At 50.0% G+C, this 21,352-nt stretch overlaps 2 protein-coding genes across 12 annotated transcripts in view; both read left to right on the top strand.

Moving 5' to 3' along the window:
• Positions 1–8,511, top strand: part of UBAP2L (ubiquitin associated protein 2 like) — a 38,023-nt gene extending 29,512 nt beyond the window's left edge. For 6 of the 10 annotated variants that reach the window (XM_069950437.1, XM_069950435.1, XM_069950434.1 and 3 more), the window contains 6 exons: positions 311–528; positions 2,109–2,214; positions 3,355–3,422; positions 3,505–3,702; positions 5,716–5,748; positions 8,014–8,511. In XM_069950437.1, coding sequence (XP_069806538.1) covers positions 311–528; positions 2,109–2,214; positions 3,355–3,422; positions 3,505–3,702; positions 5,716–5,748; positions 8,014–8,109 — 719 coding nt within the window. In that variant the 3' untranslated portion in view covers positions 8,110–8,511. The remainder of the gene's footprint in view (positions 1–310; positions 529–2,108; positions 2,215–3,354; positions 3,423–3,504; positions 3,703–5,715; positions 5,749–8,013) is intronic. The other 4 variants (XM_069950438.1, XM_069950436.1, XM_069950433.1 and 1 more) reach the window with 1 other exon arrangement.
• Positions 8,512–10,291: 1,780 nt separating this feature from the next.
• On the top strand, positions 10,292–20,680 carry HAX1 (HCLS1 associated protein X-1). Of its 2 annotated transcripts, none has more exons than XM_069949848.1 (7): positions 10,292–10,441; positions 11,727–11,893; positions 13,265–13,419; positions 13,512–13,563; positions 13,642–13,757; positions 13,841–13,952; positions 20,129–20,680. In XM_069949848.1, exons 1-7 carry the CDS (start codon positions 10,392–10,394, stop codon positions 20,227–20,229), a joined length of 753 nt encoding a protein of 250 aa, XP_069805949.1. In that variant the 5' UTR covers positions 10,292–10,391; the 3' UTR covers positions 20,230–20,680. The 2 variants fall into 2 exon arrangements, with proteins under 2 accessions (XP_069805949.1, XP_069805950.1); XM_069949849.1 differs by having other exon boundaries at positions 10,385–10,471.
• The last annotated feature ends 672 nt before the right edge of the window (positions 20,681–21,352 follow it).

The raw sequence follows: 21,352 nt of genomic DNA, 5'->3' as shown, positions 1-21,352 counted from the left end.
TGAATGGAGTGGTAGCACACAGGCTTGTGATCGGTGGAGGTCCCGGTCCTGGTGAATGGAGCGGTAGCATACAGGTTTGTGATTGGTGGAGGTCCTGGTGCCCACAACCCTGCTGATTACCCTGATCCCGTGCTGAAGTACCTGGCTCCCTTTTAAGAATATGTAGTGTTCCTCTGGATGAGGTGGGCTAGTCCTGATCTCTCAGGTTCTTTACCCAGTCCCCATGCTGGTCACCCCCCATAGTGTTTTCCCTTATCTTGTTTCAGCCTCAGCTTAACATAACAGTAGTCTCCTCTTTCCTTTGCTTTAGGTGACCTCTCAAAGTTCGGTCGCGGAGAAGCCTCTTCCCCAGCCCCAGCGACCACATTGGCGCAACCACAACAGAGCCAGACGCAGGGTCATCACACGACGCAGCAAACATTCCTCAATCCAGCCCTGCCGCCCGGATACAGCTACACAAGTCTTCCCTACTACACCGGGGTACCGGGTCTGCCAAGCACCTTCCAGTACGGACCCGCCGTATTCCCAGTGAGTGCCCATTTCCGTTAGTAAACAGTGACACCCAAAGCGGTTTGGGGGAGGGGGAGATGGGAAGCTCTGAAAATAGCACCTTAAACACACGACCCCACAGCCAACCCCATAGTTACCCACCCCCGTCTAATCCCCACCCATCTTTTTCGGACAAGAGGCCCTTTCGTAACGGCAGTTATGAACTGTCAGAAGTCCTGGATTTGGATCGGCCACCTCTCCCCAAACCTTTAGGCCTTGCCGATACACTGTGGGGTACTTCAGGCCTTGGTGATACATTGCATCGTACCTCAGACCCTGGTGATACCCTGCGCGGTACTTCAGACCCTGGCGATGCGCTGTGCGGCACCTCAGGCCATGCCGATACACTTCGGGGTACCTCAGACCCTGGTGATACCCTGTGCGGTACCTCAGACCCTGGTGATACCCTGCGCGGTACTTCAGACCCTGGCGATACCCTGCGCGGTACCTCAGACCATGCCGATACACTTCGCGGTACCCAATAAACAATGGTGATACACTGCGTGGCTTACGTAGAGGACCTGTGGGTTTTTCTCTGTGGGGACTGGAAACATTTAGACCATCGGCAATGAATCCTAATCCCAATCTTCGCTGACATCGTCCTCCGCGGTCCAACCCAAAAAACTCCGACCTGATGCTGCGTTTTATTTCCGAGGGGACACGGCCCAGGTGGCGTTATGGTCGCCAGTGACGGATGTGTGTGGAGTCGGCACCTTGGTTCTGTATTAGCACGGCCATGATGGGACATTGAGAGCTGTGATCTCCTGTAGAGCGCCCCCCAGTGACCTGTAGGGTTTGGGGTGAAGCGGCATCCTCCTCGACTCCTGACAATCGCCCAGCTTTTTTTGTTTTGTTAAATGTTTTGATTTCTCTATCTGTAAATATCTTGATACTTAATAAAAGTATTTTGAATAAAGTGTGGCACCTCCGCTCCCTGTGAGCCGTCCCTTATTGCTGGTCTCATTTCCGGGGGTCTGGGGAGGTGGGGGGTGCTCGGACACAGCTGACCTCTGCAGCATGTGATTCTAGGTTACACCTTCTAGTAGACTTGGTGGAGCCGCCATGTCCAGTATATCTTATGTAGCGCCGTCGTCCTCGGATGTCTTAGACGGAGAGCCGCTCCAGGTACGTCCACGGTGAGGTGAGAACGCAGCCGCCTGCCTTCTGTCTGTCCGGGGCTCACTGCGTGTCCGCCTGTCCTTCGTGTAGGTTGTCTGCTTTATTCTTGTCTGATGAGCGCTACCTCCGGCAGTCATGTGTCCTATCCCCGGAGGACCCCACCTCACCATGCTAGACCCCCCCCTCTCTTCCTGATTACACAGGACAGCGGGCATGCCAACACGCGGGCAGCAAGTACCACCTCACCCCCTCTGACGAATAGTGTGCACGTGGAAGCGGCACCTCCGGCACACGTGTAGTGAGGAGGGGACAGGGTAGTGAACGTTGGTTGATTCGCCCACTTGCAATACGCCTGCAGCAGCGTCTGTTCTGTCACTAGGCGTCCCCGTTGTCCCTGTCAGAACGTTACAGGCTTTGTACCTCTCTTGTCTCTCCTCCAGGTGGCACCTACCACGTCCAAACAGCACGGAGTCAATGTCGGGGTCAACACGTCGGCCGGCGCCTTCCAGCAAGCGGCCAGTTACGGCTCCCACGCCTATAGCACGGGTAAGGAGATTGAGCGGGGGTTGGGGATGTAGATGTGAATACCCCTGTTCCCCCCCCCCCCCCCCCCCTTCCTTCTCCTCTGTCCTTCCTCTCCCCTGCAGCAGAGCGTCTGCCCCCGCTGGTGGTCCGAGCAGCAGCAGCAGGTGGTCTCAGCCGCTCAGGGTCTCCCCTCCTTCCCCCCTGTGTACTGTATGCTGTGATGTGGGGGGATCCCCGTGCTGAGGGCTGTGTCTGTTCACAGGCTTTGAGGACTTGGGCCAGGTTTCCAGCGTGGGGGAGTTCTGTAAGGGTGCTTTTAGTGGGGCTTCTGCTGCTCAAAGCAAACCTGCTGCTGCTTGCACCAATGGACCGGGCGCTGGTAAGTGCTCTCCTCTCCGCTTACGGCTTCATCTTCCTGGTCATCCCTCTGCCTGTCCCCTCCCCCCTCATCGCCTGCCACACCGCCCCTTTCTGCCTGCCTCCTCTCCATTATATACTGTATAATGCACTGTGACCTGAGAGCAGGGAGGTCCCAGTCTGTACGGGACCCTCTGATCTCCAGCCTTCTGTATTAACACATTAACACTTTGCCTGCCTTGTATTAGGAGCAGCTGCCTCAGGTCTCAGTGGTTAAAGGGGCTGTTCACAAAAATGTTCGTCTTATAAATCAACTGCTGTCAGAAAGTGACAGAGATTTGTAATTTACTACTTTATAAAAACCTCCAGTCTTCCAGTATTTATCAGCTGCTGTATGTTCTACAGGAGGTGGTGTATTCTCTCCAGTCTGATACAGTGCTCTCTGCTGCCACCTCTGTCCATGTCATGAACTGTCCAGAGCAGCAGCAAATCCCCATAGAAAACCTCTCCTGCTCTGGACAGTTCCTGGCATAGACAGAGGTGGCAGCAGAAAACACTTAGTTAGACTGGAAAGAACACACCACTTCCTGCAGGACATACAGCAGCTGATAAGTACTGGAACACTTAATAGAAGTAAATTATAAATCTCTGGCACTTGCCGTCCCAAGTTGATTTTAAAGAATTTTTTTGTGAACAATCCCTTTAATGATTTCTAGAAGGGTTTGTCTGTAGGTGATTGTGAGGCTCAGGGGTTACTGTGATCACATGACTGGTTTAGCACATGTGTCTCTGCTGTTCCTGCAGGTGTGTCTGTCACCTCCAGTAACACTGGCGTTCCAGATATTTCCGGCTCGGTCTATTCTAAGACGCAGGTAGGTGATGAGATTACACTCGTCCTAGCTGGGGCTCATCTCTCTGGGGCTCAGTGTCACAGTTTTTGTCTTCTCCTTCCAGCAATCATTCGAGAAGCAGGGATTTCATACCGGGACCCCCGCCACCTCATTTAACTTGCCCTCAGCGCTGGGCAGTGGTGGCCCCATGAACCCGGCAACAGCAGCTGCGTACCCACCCGCTCCATTTATGCATATACTGGCTCCACATCAACAGCCGCACTCCCAAATACTTCACCATCACCTCCAGCAGGACGCTCAGGTGAGAAGTGATATCGCTGTATACATCACTGGTGAGAGGGCACTAGTATAGTGATCAGTACTACACACCTGTATATATAGAGAGCAGGGATATCACTGTATATACATCACTGGTGAGAGGGCACTAGTATAGTGATCAGTACTACACACCTGTATATATAGAGAGCAGGGATATCACTGTATATACATCACTGGTGAGAGGACACTAGTATAGGGATCAGTACTACACACCTGTATATATAGAGAGCAGGGATATCACTGTATATACATCACTGGTGAGAGGGCACTAGTATAGTGATCAGTACTATACATCAGGATATAGCAGTGATATCACTGTATATACATCACTGGTGAGAGGTCACTAGTATAGTGATCAGTACTACACACCGGTATATAGAGATCAGTGATATCACTGTATATACATCACTGGTGAGAGGACACTAGTGATCAGTACTACACACCTGTATATATAGAGAACAGTGATATCACTGTATATACATCACTGGTGAGAGGGCACTAGTATAGTGATCAGTACTACACACCAGGATATAGAGAGCAGTGATATCACTGTATATATACATCACTGGTGAGAGGGCACTAGTATAGTGATCAGTACTACACACCAGGATATAGAGAGCAGTGATATCACTATATATACATCACTGGTGAGAGGGCACTAGTATAGTGATCAGTACTACACACCAGGATATAGAGAGCAGTGATATCACTATATATACATCACTGGTGAGAGGGCACTAGTATAGTGATCAGTACTACACACCGGTATATAGAGAGCAGGGATATCACTGTATATACATCACTGGTGACAGGGCACTAGTATACTGATCAGTACTACACACCTGTATATATATATATAGAGAGCAGTGATATCACTGTATATACATCACTGGTGAGAGGGCACTAGTATAGTGATCAGTATTACACACCAGGATATAGCAGTGATATCACTGTATATACATCACTGGTAAGAGGGCACTAGTATAGTGATCAGTACTACACACCAGGATATAGAGAGCAGTGATATCACTGTATATACATCACTGGTGAGAGGGCACTAGTATAGTGATCAGTACTACACACCGGTATATAGAGATCAGTGATATCACTGTATATACATCACTGGTGAGAGGGCACTAGTATAGTGATCAGTACTACACACCTGTATATAGAGAGCAGTGATATCACTGTATATACATCACTGGTGAGAGGTCACTAGTATAGTGATCAGTACTTTACACCAGGATATAGAGAGCAGTGATATCACTGTATATACATCACTGGTGAGAGGTCACTAGTATAGTGATCAGTACTACACACCAGGATATAGAGAGCAGTGATATCACTGTATATACATCACTGGTGAGAGGGCACTAGTATAGTGATCAGTACTACACACCTGTATATATAGAGAGCAGTGATATCACTGTATATACATCACTGGTGAGAGGGCACTAGTATAGTGATCAGTACTACACACCTGTATATATAGAGAGCAGTGATATCACTGTATATACATCACTGGTGAGAGGGCACTAGTATAGTGATCAGTACTATACACCTGTATATATAGAGAGCAGTGATATCTCTGTATATACATCACTGGTGAGAGGGCCCTAGTATAGTGATCAGTACTACACACCAGGATATAGCAGTGATATCACTGTATATACATCACTGGTGAGAGGGCACTAGTATAGTGATCAGTACTACACACCAGGATATAGAGAGCAGTGATATCACTGTATATATACATCACTGGTGAGAGGGCACTAGTATAGTGATCAGTACTACACACCAGGATGATGACACTAGTAGATTGGCGGTGGATGTGGCACAGATGACACGTGTCTTGCACGCGGCCGGACATCCATGTTGCACTGTCCCCGTCACTGTAGTGGGTTGTTTCCATGTGACCCCCATCTTTCCTTGCTCTAAAAGACTGTCCCTTTATTTTGAATATCCGGCCTCTATGTTCCCTCTGTCCTATTTGCAGATTTTGTGTTACCAGCTGCTGCACGATGAACAGGTAATTGTGATCAGACTTTATATCCTGCACATGGGTAAAGGGGAGACAGGCCGTCCTGCCATCACTATGGTGTCACACAGGATAACATGCCCCTCACCCCCTGGGGACAGCGTCTCTTCTGTGCACACCTGTTACTACACACTGATAGACTGCTGGAGGGGTTGCCCTGTCTCATCTGTGCTGAGGGGTGCCAGCTGCACATGGTGACCCCACCAGCAGAATAGTGAGTGCAGCTCTGGAGTATAATACAAAATGTTAGGGGATGTCCGCACTACGGAATCCCGGCAGATCATCCGGCACGGATTCCGCAGCTCACCCCGAGGTCATTCTGTGGGCAGGCGGTGGAATCTGCCATACCATAGAATGAAGCCTGTGGGACCAGCGGAGATGCGTGCAGGGGCGTGTGGCAGGTGATCCAACGGGATTCCATAGTGTGGACATACCCTAACTCAGGATCAGTATTGGATCAGTAATGTATGTACACAGTGACAAAACAGAGTAGTGAGTGCAGCTCTTGAGTATAACACTGGATGTAACTCAGGATCAGTAATGTATGTACAGTGACACCACCAGCAGAATAGTGAGTGCAGCTCTTGAGTATAACACTTGATGTAAGTCAGGATCAGTAATGTATGTACACAGTGACCCCACCAGCAGAATAGTGAGTGCAGCTCTTGAGTATAACACTTGATGTAAGTCAGGATCAGTAATGTATGTACACAGTGACCCCACCAGCAGAATAGTGAGTGCAGCTCTTGAGTATAACACTTGATGTAAGTCAGGATCAGTAATGTATGTACACAGTGACACCACCAGCAGAATAGTGAGTGCAGCTGTCAGGAATGTGGAGTCAGTAAGCCGCAGCTACAACTCCGACTCCGAAGTCAGAGTCGGTCCTGATAAAATTCAGACTTCTGCTCCTTGATAAATGTCCGGTCATATAACAGGGGAGTTATCTATCACACTGGTTCAGCAGCTTTTCCCTAATGTCCTACATGATCCTGGGGCGACTTCTGAGGGAATAAGGAAAGATATAAAGCAGCTTCTCCTGTGTGTGCAGTCAGTCTCCAGCCTCCATGTCCTGAACTACTCACAACTAGACTAGATGGAGCAGGTGGTCTTTTCTTACTGACATCTTCTATGTTTCTAACTAAATATTCACCAGACACACAGAAACACTAACACTGCCAGACCCTGTAATATAGAGGTCAGCCATAGTGATATAGAGGTCAGCCATAGTGATATAGAGGTCAGCCATAGTGATATAGAGGTCAGCCATAGTGATATAGAGGTCAGCCATAGTGATATAGAGGTCAGCCATAGTGATATAGAGGTCAGCCATAGTGATATAGAGGGGGGTCACACACAGTGATATAGAGGTGACACACAGTGATATAGAGAGGTGACACACAGTGATATAGAGAGGTGACACACAGTGATATAGAGAGGGGTCACACAGTGATATAGAGAGGGGTCACACGTAGTGATATAGAGAGGGGTCACACGTAGTGATATAGAGAGGGGTCACACGTAGTGATATAGAGAGGGGTCACACGTAGTGATATAGAGGGGAGGGGTCATACATAGTGACAGAGGAGTCACTGTGGGGGCACGCTATAGCACGCACATACACACGGCCTGCTGCAGCTATAGCACACATACACAATTTTCTTCCACACTGAGGACAGAGGTTACTGCTACACTACTTATGTCTCCTCCTCTATATTACACAGGATATCTCCATATTACACTGCTGCTCATATACAGTCATCAGCATCCAGGGAGAGACCAGCACAGATCTCCCCCCCCCCACACACACACACACAATGGACTCTTCCAGCTCAGAAACAAACTGCCAAATAGTGATCAAGTTCATTCTTTGGACAGGGGAAGGAATCCGCCCATGCATAGAATGGAGTCTATGACACGGGCGGTGGCGCGAGCTGTGAATTCAGCGACGGAGGTTTCCGTCTGAATTCCTCAGTGTGATCATACTCTCATACAGGATGTAACTCAGGATCAGTAATGTATGTACACAGTGACCCCACCGGCAGAATAGTGAGTGCAGCTCTGGAGTATAATACAGGATGGAGCTCTGGATCAGTAATGTATGTACACAGTGACCCCACCAGCAGAATAGTGAGTGCAGCTCTGGAGTATAATAGATGATGTAACAGAGTGTCTTGCCCCGGTTGCTTCTGGTACAGGGTCCTGTTCTCACCTCAGTGAGGCAGTAAGTGATGTCTCTTGCTCTTCTCTCTACAGACCGGCTCCGGCCAGAGAAGCCAAGGCGCCTCCATGCCGCAGAAGTCTCAGGCCAGCAAGTCGGCATACAGCAGTTACAGCTGGGGGTCGAACTGAGTGGTAGACATATGGCCCTTCCCCCCAACCGAACCACAGGATCAGCACAGGAAAGAGTGGTGTGCCCTCTGCCTCCTCCATGCTGAGCCTCCGCCCCTCCCCTCCCCCTCCTCGTATGTAACATAGAATTTGTATTCTCCTTCCACTCTTCTGGGTTATACAATGTTTGCTCTTTTATGGGGAGGGGCTGGTCTTATTTTTCTTGTCCCCCCCTTCCCTTTTTTTTTTTTTAACCTCTTGATGCAGAGGTGAGGGGGATCAGCGTGCCGCCTCTGCCTCCCCTAGGAAGGATCGCTATGAGTTCTGCATTGTATCAATCATTAGTTGATGTGTTTTTTTTTTTTTTTGTACTGTGTTCTAAATTTAATGGATAAATGTGTCTTGTATATATAAAAGGAAAACACAGCTGCACGTCTGCGCCTCCGCTGCTTTATTCCTCCACCAGAGCCCGGGGAGCTATCGGAGACTGCCGATGGAAGGAGTCACTGCCGCGACACATCATTCTCCTCCAGCCAACGGGATGGGACTGGCCCCGGAGCATGGATACCCATATAACATGATGGGACCAGCCCCGCAGCCTGGATTGCCATATAACAGAATGGGACCAGCCCTGCAGCCTGGTTACCTATATCACATGATGGGACAGGCCCCGGAGCATGGATACCCATATAACATGATGGGACCAGCCCGGGACCCTGGATACCCATATAACATGATGGGACTAGCCAGGGACCCTGGATATCCATAACACATGATGGGACCAGCCCCGCAGCCTGGATTGCCTTATAACAGAATGGGACCAGCCCTGCAACCTGGTTACCCATATCACATGATGGGACTAGCCCTGCAGCCTGGTTACCCATTTAACATGATGGGACCAGCCCGGGACCCTGGATACCCATATAACATGATGGGACCAGCCCGGGACCTTGGATACCCATATAACATGATGGGACCAGCCCGGGACCCCGGATATCCATATCACATGATGGGACCAGCCCGGGACCCCGGATATCCATATCACATGATGGGACCAGCCCGGGACCCCGGATATCCATATCACATGATGGGACCAGCCCGGGACCCCGGATACCCATATCACATGATGGGACCAGCCCGGGACCCCGGATACCCATATAACATGATGGGACCCTGGATACCCATATCACATGATGGGACCAGCCCAGGACCCTGGATATCCATATCACATGATGGGACCAGCCCCGCAGCCTGGATTGCCATATAACAGAATGGGACCGGGAGCAGCCCTGCAGCCTGGTTACCCATATCACATGATGGGACTAGCCCGGGACCCCAGATACCCATATCACATGATGGGACCAGCCTGGGACCCTGGATACCCATATCACATGATGGGACTAGCCCGGGACCCCAGATACCCATATCACATGATGGGACCAGCCCGGGACCCAGGATACCCATATCACATGATGGGCCCCCGGATACCCATATAACATGATGGGACCCCGGATACCCATATAACATGATGGGACCAGCCAGGGACCCCGGATACCCATATAACATGATGGGACCAGCCCGGGACCCCGGATACCCATATAACATGATGGGACCAGCCCGGGACCCCGGATACCCATATAACATGATGGGACCAGCCCGGGACCCCGGATACCCATATCACATGATAGGACCAGCCTGGGACCCTGGATATCCATATCACATGATGGGACCCCGGATACCCATATCACATGATGGGACCAGCCTGGGACCCTGGATACCCATATAACATTATGGGTCCAGCCCCGCAGCCTGGATACCCATATAACATTATGGGTCCAGCCCCGCAGCCTGGATACCCATATAACATAATGGGACCAGCCCGGGACCCTGGATACCCATATAACATACATTTTTCATACACACACCAGCAATGTTGCAGCCTCAGCTTCCACTGACTATAGGTTCTCTCTATTACAAAACCATCAGCCAGGGCCTGCTGGAAGTTGTAGTTCACTTTGTGGGTACAGAACGATAGTTATCCGGGGCTCTATGGCGGACGTACCGCCCTCGGTGAACAGGAATAGCATCAGATCAAGCTGCCCTGATAACGGAGGAAGTTTGGTCCTTTTCGCTTATCGTCTAACGGAATACAGTGGTTGGCGGAAGTGACGTATCGCAGCTGCAGAAGGCTGTAAACCCGAGTACGTCACAGGCTGGCGGAAGTGTGAGGGGAGCCGCTGTTCTGTGCTCGTGTGGTTGGCGGAAGCGCTGGTGTGAGGGTGTCCCGTGTACTGGCCGGGGACATGAGTGTGTTCGACCTGTTCCGAAGATTCTTCCATCCCCCGGGGACGAGGTGAGGAGTCCGGGCTGTAATACAGCGGAGGTAGCAGTGCGCGTCACACGGATTACCATGGGTTACATCAGTCACCTCCAGAGCTGCGCTCACACTTCTGCTCAGCTGTTACAGCAGGATGAGGGCCTAGTAGCTTCCTAACAGCTGCTGACTGACAGGTTGGAGAGGAATGCTGCGCTGCATTGTGGGAGTGTATATGATTACATCGCCAGCAATGCTGTGCAGCAGAAGGACGGGCCCAGCAAGTATAGTATACCAGTGATGTCACTCAGGGGGCGGGGCTGTGACTACCTCTATACACATGATTATACAGGGGGCGGGGCTGTGACTACCTCTCTATACACATGATATACAGGGGGCGGGGCTGTGACTACCTCTCTATACACATGATATAGAGGGGAGGGGGCTGTGACTACCTCCCTATACACATGATATACAGGGGGCGGGGCTGTGACTACCTCTCTATACACAGGATATACAGGGGGCGGGGCTGTGACTACCTCTATACACATGATATACAGGGGGCGGGGCTGTGACTACCTCTCTATACACATGATATACAGGGGGCGGGGCTGTGACTACCTCTCTATATACAAGATATACAGGGGGCGGGGCTGTGACTACCTCTATACACATGATATACAGGGGGCTGGGCTGTGACTACCTCTCTATACACATGATATACAGGGGCGGGGCTGTGACTACCTCTCTATACACATGATATACAGGGGGCGGGGCTGTGACTACCTCTCTATACACATGATATACAGGGGGCGGAGCTGTGACTACCTCTATACACATGATATACAGGGGCGGGACTGTGACTACCTCTCTATACACATGATATACAGGGGGCGGGGCTGTGACTACCTCTCTATACACATGATATACAGGGGCGGGACTGTGACTACCTCTATATACATGATATACAGGGGGCGGGGCTGTGACTACATCTCTATACACATGATATACAGGGGGCGGGGCTGTGACTACCTCTCTATACACATGATATACAGGGGGCGGGGCTGTGACTACCTCTATACACATGGTATACAGGGGGCGGGACTGTGACTCCCTCTCTATACACATGATATACAGGGGGCGGGGCTGTGACTACCTCTCTATACACATAATATACAGGGGGCGGGGACTACCTCTCTATACACATAATATACAGGGGGCGGGGACTACCTCTCTATGTAAACATGATATACAGACTGGTTGTCAGCAGTTATAGATTGGGTGGTGTTCCCCTTTAAGCCCAGCTGATGTGGTTTGGTTGCAGGGACCCGTTTTTCGGGGGGATGACACAGGACGATGAGGATGAGGAGGAGGATGATCTCTTCTTCGGTCAGCAGTCTCCATTTCATGACCCCTCCGGCTTTGAAGACTTTTTTAGGGATTTTAATGAGCTGTTTGCAGATTTTGGATCAATGATTCGAGACGTCCCCCGTAAGTTCCTGCCCCCCCCCCGGGAGTGTACTGTACGTCATCCATGTCACACCAGTCACCTCCAGAGCTGCACTCACTGTTCTGCTCTTACATCATGTCTCATCCTCCAGAGCTGCACTCACTGTTCTGCTCTTACATCATGTCTCATCCTCCAGAGCTGCACTCACTGTTCTGCTCTTACATCATGTCTCATCCTCCAGAGCTGCACTCACTGTTCTGCTCTTACATCATGTCTCATCCTCCAGAACTGCACTCACTATTCTGCTCTTACATCATGTCTCATCCTCCAGAGCTGCACTCACTGTTCTGCTCTTACATCATGTCTCATCCTCCAGAGCTGCACTCACTGTTCTGCTCTTACATCATGTCTCATCCTCCAGAGCTGCACTCACTGTTCTGCTCTTACATCATGTCTCATCCTCCAGAACTGCACTCACTATTCTGCTGTTACATCATGTCTCATCCTCCAGAGCTGCGCTTACTATTCTGCTGTTACATCATGTCTCATCCTCCAGAGCTGCGCTCACTTTTCTGCTGTTATATCATGTCTCATCCTCCAGAGCTGCGCTCACTTTTCTGCTGTTATATCATGTCTCATCCTTCAGAGCTGCACTCACTATTCTATTACATCATGTCTCATCCTCCAGAGCTGCACTCACTATTCTACTGTTACATCATGTCTCATCCTCCAGAGCTGCGCTCACTATTCTGCTGTTACATCATGTCTCATCCTCCAGAGCTGCACTGACTATTCTGCTGTTATATCATGTCTCATCCTCCAGAGCTGCACTCACTATTCTGCTGTCTCATCCTCCAGAGCTGCGCTCACTATTCTGCTGTTACATCATGTCTCATCCTCCAGAGCTGCACTCACTATTCTGCTGTTATATCATGTCTCATCCTCCAGAGCTGCGCTCACTATTCTGCTGTTATATCATGTCTCATCCTCCAGAGCTGCACTCACTATTCTGCTGTCTCATCCTCCAGAGCTGCGCTCACTATTCTGCTGTTACATCATGTCTCATCCTCCAGAGCTGCACTCACTATTCTGCTGTTACATCATGTCTCATCCTCCAGAGCTGCGCTCACTATTCTGCTGTCTCATCCTCCAGAGCTGCGCTCACTATTCTGCTTTTACATCATGTCTCATCCTCCAGAGCTGCACTCACTATTCTGCTGTTACATCATGTCTCATCCTCCAGAGCTGCACTCACTATTCTGCTGTTATATCATGTCTCATCCTCCAGAGCTGCGCTCACTATTCTGCTCTCATCCTCCAGAGCTGCGCTCACTATCCGGCAGTCAGCAGTGCGGCTGTGCCCGCGGTTGGAGTTCAGCTCTGGAGGTGACTGTCTTGTATGGTTCCCTCAGGGCTCCCGGGGGTCGGGCCCCCAGCTCCGCACCCAGGAGGCTCCCGGTCGGGCTCAGTGCGGGATTTCATGCTGAAGTATCCGGACTCCCACCTGCCCCGCGAGCAGACGCCTCCGTGCCGGGACCCCGACCCTCCAAGATGGCCTCCAGCTTGGGTGAGTGGTGTGGGGGTATACAGGGGGTATACAGGGGTCAGCCAGTAGGTGGCGCTGTCTGTACCGCACTCACTGTCTTCTCTCTGTGCCAGCGGGAGGACGATGCAGGCCCCGCCCCCCCGGGAGACTATAAGCAGGATAAAAGTAAGTGCCCCCCCCAGCGCCTCCTGGTGGCCGCTCCCGGTATTACAGCCATCTTACTGACATCTCTTCTCCGTCTAGTTCTGGACTCGGAGGTGTCGTCTCGCGGTCTGGACTCCATCCTGAGGCCGGAGGATCGCTCGCCGTCACCGTATTACAGGAGCGTCTCCGTCTCCAAAGTGGTGCGACCTGATGGGGTGAGTCCTGCGGCTCCGCCTGCCGCTATAGGGGGCGCCATTGTCCCTCCCCCATACCGACACTATGCTACATCTCCCTGCAGACGGTGGAGGAGAAAAGAACCGTACGAGACAGCGAAGGGAACACCTCCACCACGGTGACCGTGAGCAGCGGCGATCAGGTGATCAGCAGCGGGATCAGCGAGCCCTCCACAGGTGATATAACACAGCGCCCCCTAGTGGTGTCCACAATACATTACACTCTCCTCCTCCTCCTGATGTAACACAGCGCCCTCTAGTGGTGTCCACAATACATTACACTCTCCTCCTCTTATATAACACAGCGCCCCCTAGTGGTGTCCACAATACATTACACTCTCCTCCTCTCATATAACACAGCGCCCCCTAGTGGTGTCCACAATACATTACACTCTCCTCCTCTCATATAACACAGCGCCCCCTAGTGGTGTCCACAATACATTACACTCTCCTCCTCCTCCTGATATAACACAGCGCCCCCTAGTGGTGTCCACAATACATTACACTCTCCTCCTCATATAACACAGCGCCCTCTAGTGGTGTCCACAATACATTACACTCTCCTCCTCCTGATATAACACAGCGCCCCCTAGTGGTGTCCACAATACATTACACTCTCCTCCTCTCATATAACACAGCGCCCCCTAGTGGTGTCCACAATACATTACACTCTCCTCCTCCTGATATAACACAGCGCCCCCTAGTGGTGTCCACAATACATTACACTCTCCTCCTCCTGATATAACACAGCGCCCCCTAGTGGTGTCCACAATATATTACACTCTCCTCCTGATATAACACAGCGCCCCCTAGTGGTGTCCACAATACATTACACTCTCCTCCTCTCATATAACACAGCGCCCCCTAGTGGTGTCTACAATATATTACACTCTCCTCCCCTCATATAACACAGCGCCCTCTAGTGGTGTCCACAATACATTACACTCTCCTCCTCCTGATATAACACAGCGCCCCCTAGTGGTGTCCACAATACATTACACTCTCCTCCTCCTCCTGATATAACACAGCGCCCTCTAGTGGTGTCTACAATACATTACACTCTCCTCCTCTCATATAACACAGCGCCCTCTAGTGGTGTCCACAATATATTACACTCTCCTCCTGATATAACACAGCGCCCCCTAGTGGTGTCTACAATACATTACACTCTCCTCCTCTCATATAACACAGCGCCCCCTAGTGGTGTCCACAATACATTACACTCTCCTCCTGATATAACACAGCGCCCTCTAGTGGTGTCCACAATACATTACACTCTCCTCCTGATATAACACAGCGCCCTCTAGTGGTGTCCACAATACATTACACTCTCCTCCTGATATAACACAGCGCCCTCTAGTGGTGTCCACAATACATTACACTCTCCTCCTCTCATATAACACAGCGCCCCCTAGTGGTGTCCACAATACATTACACTCTCCTCCTCTCATATAACACAGCGCCCCCTAGTGGTGTCCACAATACATTACACTCTCCTCCTCATATAACACAGCGCCCTCTAGTGGTGTCCACAATACATTACACTCTCCTCCTCCTGATATAACACAGCGCCCCCTAGTGGTGTCCACAATACATTACACTCTCCTCCTCCTGATATAACACAGCGCCCCCTAGTGGTGTCCACAATACATTACACTCTCCTCCTGATATAACACAGCGCCCTCTAGTGGTGTCCACAATACATTACACTCTCCTCCTCCTCCTGATATAACACAGCGCCCTCTAGTGGTGTCCACAATACATTACACTCTCCTCCTCATATAACACAGCGCCCCCTAGTGATGTCCACAATACATTACACTCTCCTCCTCATATAACACAGCGCCCCCTAGTGGTGTCCACAATACATTACACTCTCCTCCTCATATAACACAGCGCCCTCTAGTGGTGTCCACAATACATTACACTCTCCTCCTCTCATATAACACAGCGCCCCCTAGTGGTGTCCACAATACATTACACTCTCCTCCTCTCATATAACACAGCGCCCTCTAGTGGTGTCCACAATACATTACACTCTCCTCCTCCTGATATAACACAGCGCCCTCTAGTGGTGTCCACGATACATTACACTCTCCTCCTCCTGATATAACACAGCGCCCTCTAGTGGTGTCCACAATACATTACACTCTCCTCCTCCTCATATAACACAGCGCCCCCTAGTGGTGTCCACAATACATTACACTCTCCTCCTCCTCCTGATATAACACAGCGCCCTCTAGTGGTGTCCACAATACATTACACTCTCCTCCTCTCATATAACACAGCGCCCCCTAGTGGTGTCCACAATACATTACACTCTCCTCCTCTCATATAACACAGCGCCCCCTAGTGGTGTCCACAATACATTACACTCTCCTCCTCATATAACACAGCGCCCTCTAGTGGTGTCCACAATACATTACACTCTCCTCCTCCTGATATAACACAGCGCCCCCTAGTGGTGTCCACAATACATTACACTCTCCTCCTCCTGATATAACACAGCGCCCCCTAGTGGTGTCCACAATACATTACACTCTCCTCCTGATATAACACAGCGCCCTCTAGTGGTGTCCACAATACATTACACTCTCCTCCTCCTCCTGATATAACACAGCGCCCTCTAGTGGTGTCCACAATACATTACACTCTCCTCCTCCTCCTCTCATATAACACAGCGCCCCCTAGTGATGTCCACAATACATTACACTCTCCTCCTCATATAACACAGCGCCCCCTAGTGGTGTCCACAATACATTACACTCTCCTCCTCATATAACACAGCGCCCTCTAGTGGTGTCCACAATACATTACACTCTCCTCCTCTCATATAACACAGCGCCCCCTAGTGGTGTCCACAATACATTACACTCTCCTCCTCTCATATAACACAGCGCCCTCTAGTGGTGTCCACAATACATTACACTCTCCTCCTCCTGATATAACACAGCGCCCTCTAGTGGTGTCCACGATACATTACACTCTCCTCCTCCTGATATAACACAGCGCCCTCTAGTGGTGTCCACAATACATTACACTCTCCTCCTCCTCATATAACACAGCGCCCCCTAGTGGTGTCCACAATACATTACACTCTCCTCCTCTCATATAACACAGCGCCCCCTAGTGGTGTCCACAATACATTACACTCTCCTCCTCCTGATATAACACAGCGCCCTCTAGTGGTGTCCACAATACATTACACTCTCCTCCTCTCATATAACACAGCGCCCTCTAGTGGTGTCTACAATACATTACACTCTCCTCCTCCTGTTATAACACAGCGCCCCCTAGTGGTGTCCACAATACATTACACTCTCCTCCTCTCATATAACACAGCGCCCCCTAGTGGTGTCCACAATACATTACACTCTCCTCCTCCTGATATAACACAGCGCCCCCTAGTGGTGTCTACAATACATTACACTCTTCTCCTCATATAACACAGCGCCCTCTAGTGGTGTCCACAATACATTACACTCTCCTCCTCTCATATAACACAGCGCCCTCTAGTGGTGTCCACAATACATTACACTCTCCTCCTCCTGATATAACACAGCGCCCCCTAGTGGTGTCCACAATACATTACACTCTCCTCCCCTCATATAACACAGCGCCCTCTAGTGGTGTCTACAATACATTACACTCTCCTCCTCCTGATATAACACAGCGCCCTCTAGTGGTGTCCACAATACATTACACTCTCCTCCTCTCATATAACACAGCGCCCCCTAGTGGTGTCCACAATACATTACACTCTCCTCCTCCTCCTCCTCCTCCTCCTCCTCATATAACACAGCGCCCCCTAGTGGTGTCCACAATACATTACACTCTCCTCCTCTCATATAACACAGCGCCCCCTAGTGGTGTCCACAATACATTACACTCTCCTCCTCTCATATAACACAGCGCCCCCTAGTGGTGTCCACAATATATTACACTCTCCTCTCATATAACACAGCGCCCCCTAGTGGTGTCCACAATACATTACACTCTCCTCCTCTCATATAACACAGCGCCCCCTAGTGGTGTCCACAATACATTACACTCTCCTCCTCCTCCTCCTCATATAACACAGCGCCCCCTAGTGGTGTCCACAATACATTACACTCTCCTCCTCCTGATATAACACAGCGCCCTCTAGTGGTGTCCACAATATATTACACTCTCCTCCTCATATAACACAGCGCCCCCTAGTGGTGTCCACAATACATTACACTCTCCTCCTCATATAACACAGCGCCCCCTAGTGGTGTCCACAATACATTACACTCTCCTCCTCTCATATAACACAGCGCCCCCTAGTGGTGTCCACAATACATTACACTCTCCTCCTCATATAACACAGCGCCCCCTAGTGGTGTCCACAATACATTACACTCTCCTCCTCATATAACACAGCGCCCCCTAGTGGTGTCCACAATACATTACACTCTCCTCCTCCTCCTCATATATAACACAGCGCCCCCTAGTGGTGTCCACAATACATTACACTCTCCTCCTCCTCCTCCTCCTCATATAACACAGCGCCCCCTAGTGGTGTCCACAATACATTACACTCTCCTCCTCCTCCTCCTCATATAACACAGCGCCCCCTAGTGGTGTCCACAATACATTACACTCTCCTCCTCCTGATATAACACAGCGCCCTCTAGTGGTGTCTACAATATATTACACTCTCCTCCTCATATAACACAGCGCCCTCTAGTGGTGTCCACAATACATTACACTCTCCTCCTCTCATATAACACAGCGCCCCCTAGTGGTGTCCACAATACATTACACTCTCCTCCTCTCATATAACACAGTGCCCCCTAGTGGTGTCCACAATACATTACACTCTCCTCCTCCTCATATAACACAGCGCCCTCTAGTGGTGTCCACAATAAATTACACTCTCCTCTCATATAACACAGCACTCCCTAGTGGTGTCCACAATACATTACACTCTCATATAACACAGCGCCCCCTAGTGGTGTCCACAATAAATTACACTCTCCTCTCATATAACACAGCGCCCCCTAGTGGTGTCCACAATACATTACACTCTCCTCCTCATATAACACAGCGCCCCCTAGTGGTGTCTACAATACATTACACTCTCCTCCTCCTGATATAACACAGCGCCCCCTAGTGGTGTCCACAATAAATTACACTCTCCTCTCATATAACACAGCGCCCCCTAGTGGTGTCCACAATACATTACACTCTCCTCCTCCTCCTCTCATATAACACAGCACCCCCTAGTGGTGTCCACAATACATTACACTCTCCTCCTCCTCCTCCTCTCATATAACACAGCGCCCCCTAGTGGTGTCCACAATACATTACACTCTCCTCCTCCTCCTCCTCTCATATAACACAGCGCCCCCTAGTGGTGTCCACAATACATTACACTCTCCTCCTCATATAACACAGCGCCCCCTAGTGGTGTCCACAATACATTACACTCTCCTCCTCTCATATAACACAGCGCCCTCTAGTGGTGTCTACAATACATTACACTCTCCTCCTCTCATATAACACAGCGCCCTCTAGTGGTGTCTACAATACATTACACTCTCCTCCTCTCATATAACACAGCGCCCCCTAGTGGTGTCCACAATACATTACACTCTCCTCCTCTCATATAACACAGCGCCCTCTAGTGGTGTCCACAATACATTACACTCTCCTCCTCTCATATAACACAGCGCCCCCTAGTGGTGTCCACAATACATTACACTCTCCTCCTCCTGATATAACACAGCGCCCTCTAGTGGTGTCCACAATACATTACACTCTCCTCCTCCTGATATAACACAGCGCCCCCTAGTGGTGTCCACAATACATTACACTCTCCTCCTGATATAACACAGCGCCCCCTAGTGGTGTCTACAATATATTACACTCTCCTCCTGATATAACACAGCGCCCTCTAGTGGTGTCCACAATACATTACACTCTCCTCCTCCTGATATAACACAGCGCCCTCTAGTGGTGTCCACAATACATTACACTCTCCTCCTCTCATATAACACAGCGCCCCCTAGTGGTGTCCACAATACATTACACTCTCCTCCTCTCATATAACACAGCGCCCTCTAGTGGTGTCCACAATACATTACACTCTCCTCCTCTCATATAACACAGCGCCCCCTAGTGGTGTCCACAATACATTACACTCTCCTCCTCTCATATAACACAGCGCCCTCTAGTGGTGTCCACAATACATTACACTCTCCTCCTCTCATATAACACAGCGCCCTCTAGTGGTGTCCACAATACATTACACTCTCCTCCTCTCATATAACACAGCGCCCCCTAGTGGTGTCCACAATACATTACACTCTTCTTTTTCTCTCCTCTAGATGAGAAGGATCCCAGCATGATCCCGCACCGATCTCTACCAGATCTCTCAGATTCTCAGACTATTATCAGCCGCATCCTACAGAGATGGTTCTCCAAATGAGGGCGGAGCATCACCAGAACAGTGTTATATAATGTATGAAGGGGAGGGGACAGCTCCTTCCGAGGCTGAACTACTGAGACATCTTAATGACACCATGGTTCCTGATCACCAATGACATCACGTTTCCTGATCACCACGTTTGCTGATCACTGATGACATCACATTTCCTGGTCCCTGATGACATCACTGTCTTCCTGCGGCATGGTACGGTGGTACGGACATTGATGCGGATGGTTTCTGCAGGACGAGCTCTCAGTAGTGCAGCCTCAGGCTTTAGGCCTTCATCATCCTGGGATCAGATCTCAGGGGCCCTGGACTTCACCTTCTCGTTGATCTCCTTGTACATTTCTTCTTTTGGTCATGTGATTCTACTTATAGAGGATTTATAGTCAGCGAAGGAGCAGGGAAAGCTGGGAAATGTACCGAATAAATGTAAACTATGTGTAATGTCTCCGATGTCAGCACTTATAGGGGTACGGGATAGTGACACTTGGGGTGCAGGATAGTGACACTTGGGGTGCAGGACGCTGGAGTAGATGAGCTCTGGGTTATGTTGAGGTTGGTGCAGTTCCTGCTGCTGGTCACCAGGTGATGCTGTCTCTCTCCTGGCTTTTATCCTGGTGTAATATCCTCAGTATTGTGGACAGACCTGAGGATATGTTCCCCTGTAGCAGTGCTTCTCAATTCCAGTCCTCAGGCCTCACCAACAGCTCATGTTTTGAGGATTTCCTTAGTATTTCACAGGTGATATAATTATACTCAGTGCATCAGGTATTATCACAGGTGATATTATTATACACAGTGCATCAGGTATTATCACAGGTGTTCTTTGTATGGGATATCCTCAAAACATGACCTGTTGGTGAGACCCGAGGACTGGATTTGAGAAGCACTGCCCTATAGACATCTATGGCAGGAGACACAACGCTCAGCCGCCTCCACTACATCAAACCGCCAGACGTCCCAGCACACATGGGGTTAATGATTGCTGCAACCACTAAGAACACTACAGGAAGGAATGCTGGAGAAGTGGTACTGTGAACTATATACTGAGGATAACACTCTGTATACAGGACAGGAGAAGTGGTACTGTGCACTGTATATATATATATATATATATATA

This window comes from Dendropsophus ebraccatus, chromosome 13 (assembly GCF_027789765.1).
Source record: "Dendropsophus ebraccatus isolate aDenEbr1 chromosome 13, aDenEbr1.pat, whole genome shotgun sequence".
NCBI lineage: Eukaryota > Metazoa > Chordata > Amphibia > Anura > Hylidae > Dendropsophus > Dendropsophus ebraccatus.
Note: the sequence above shows the minus strand (reverse complement) of the source record. Positions and strands in the feature narration are given on the sequence as shown.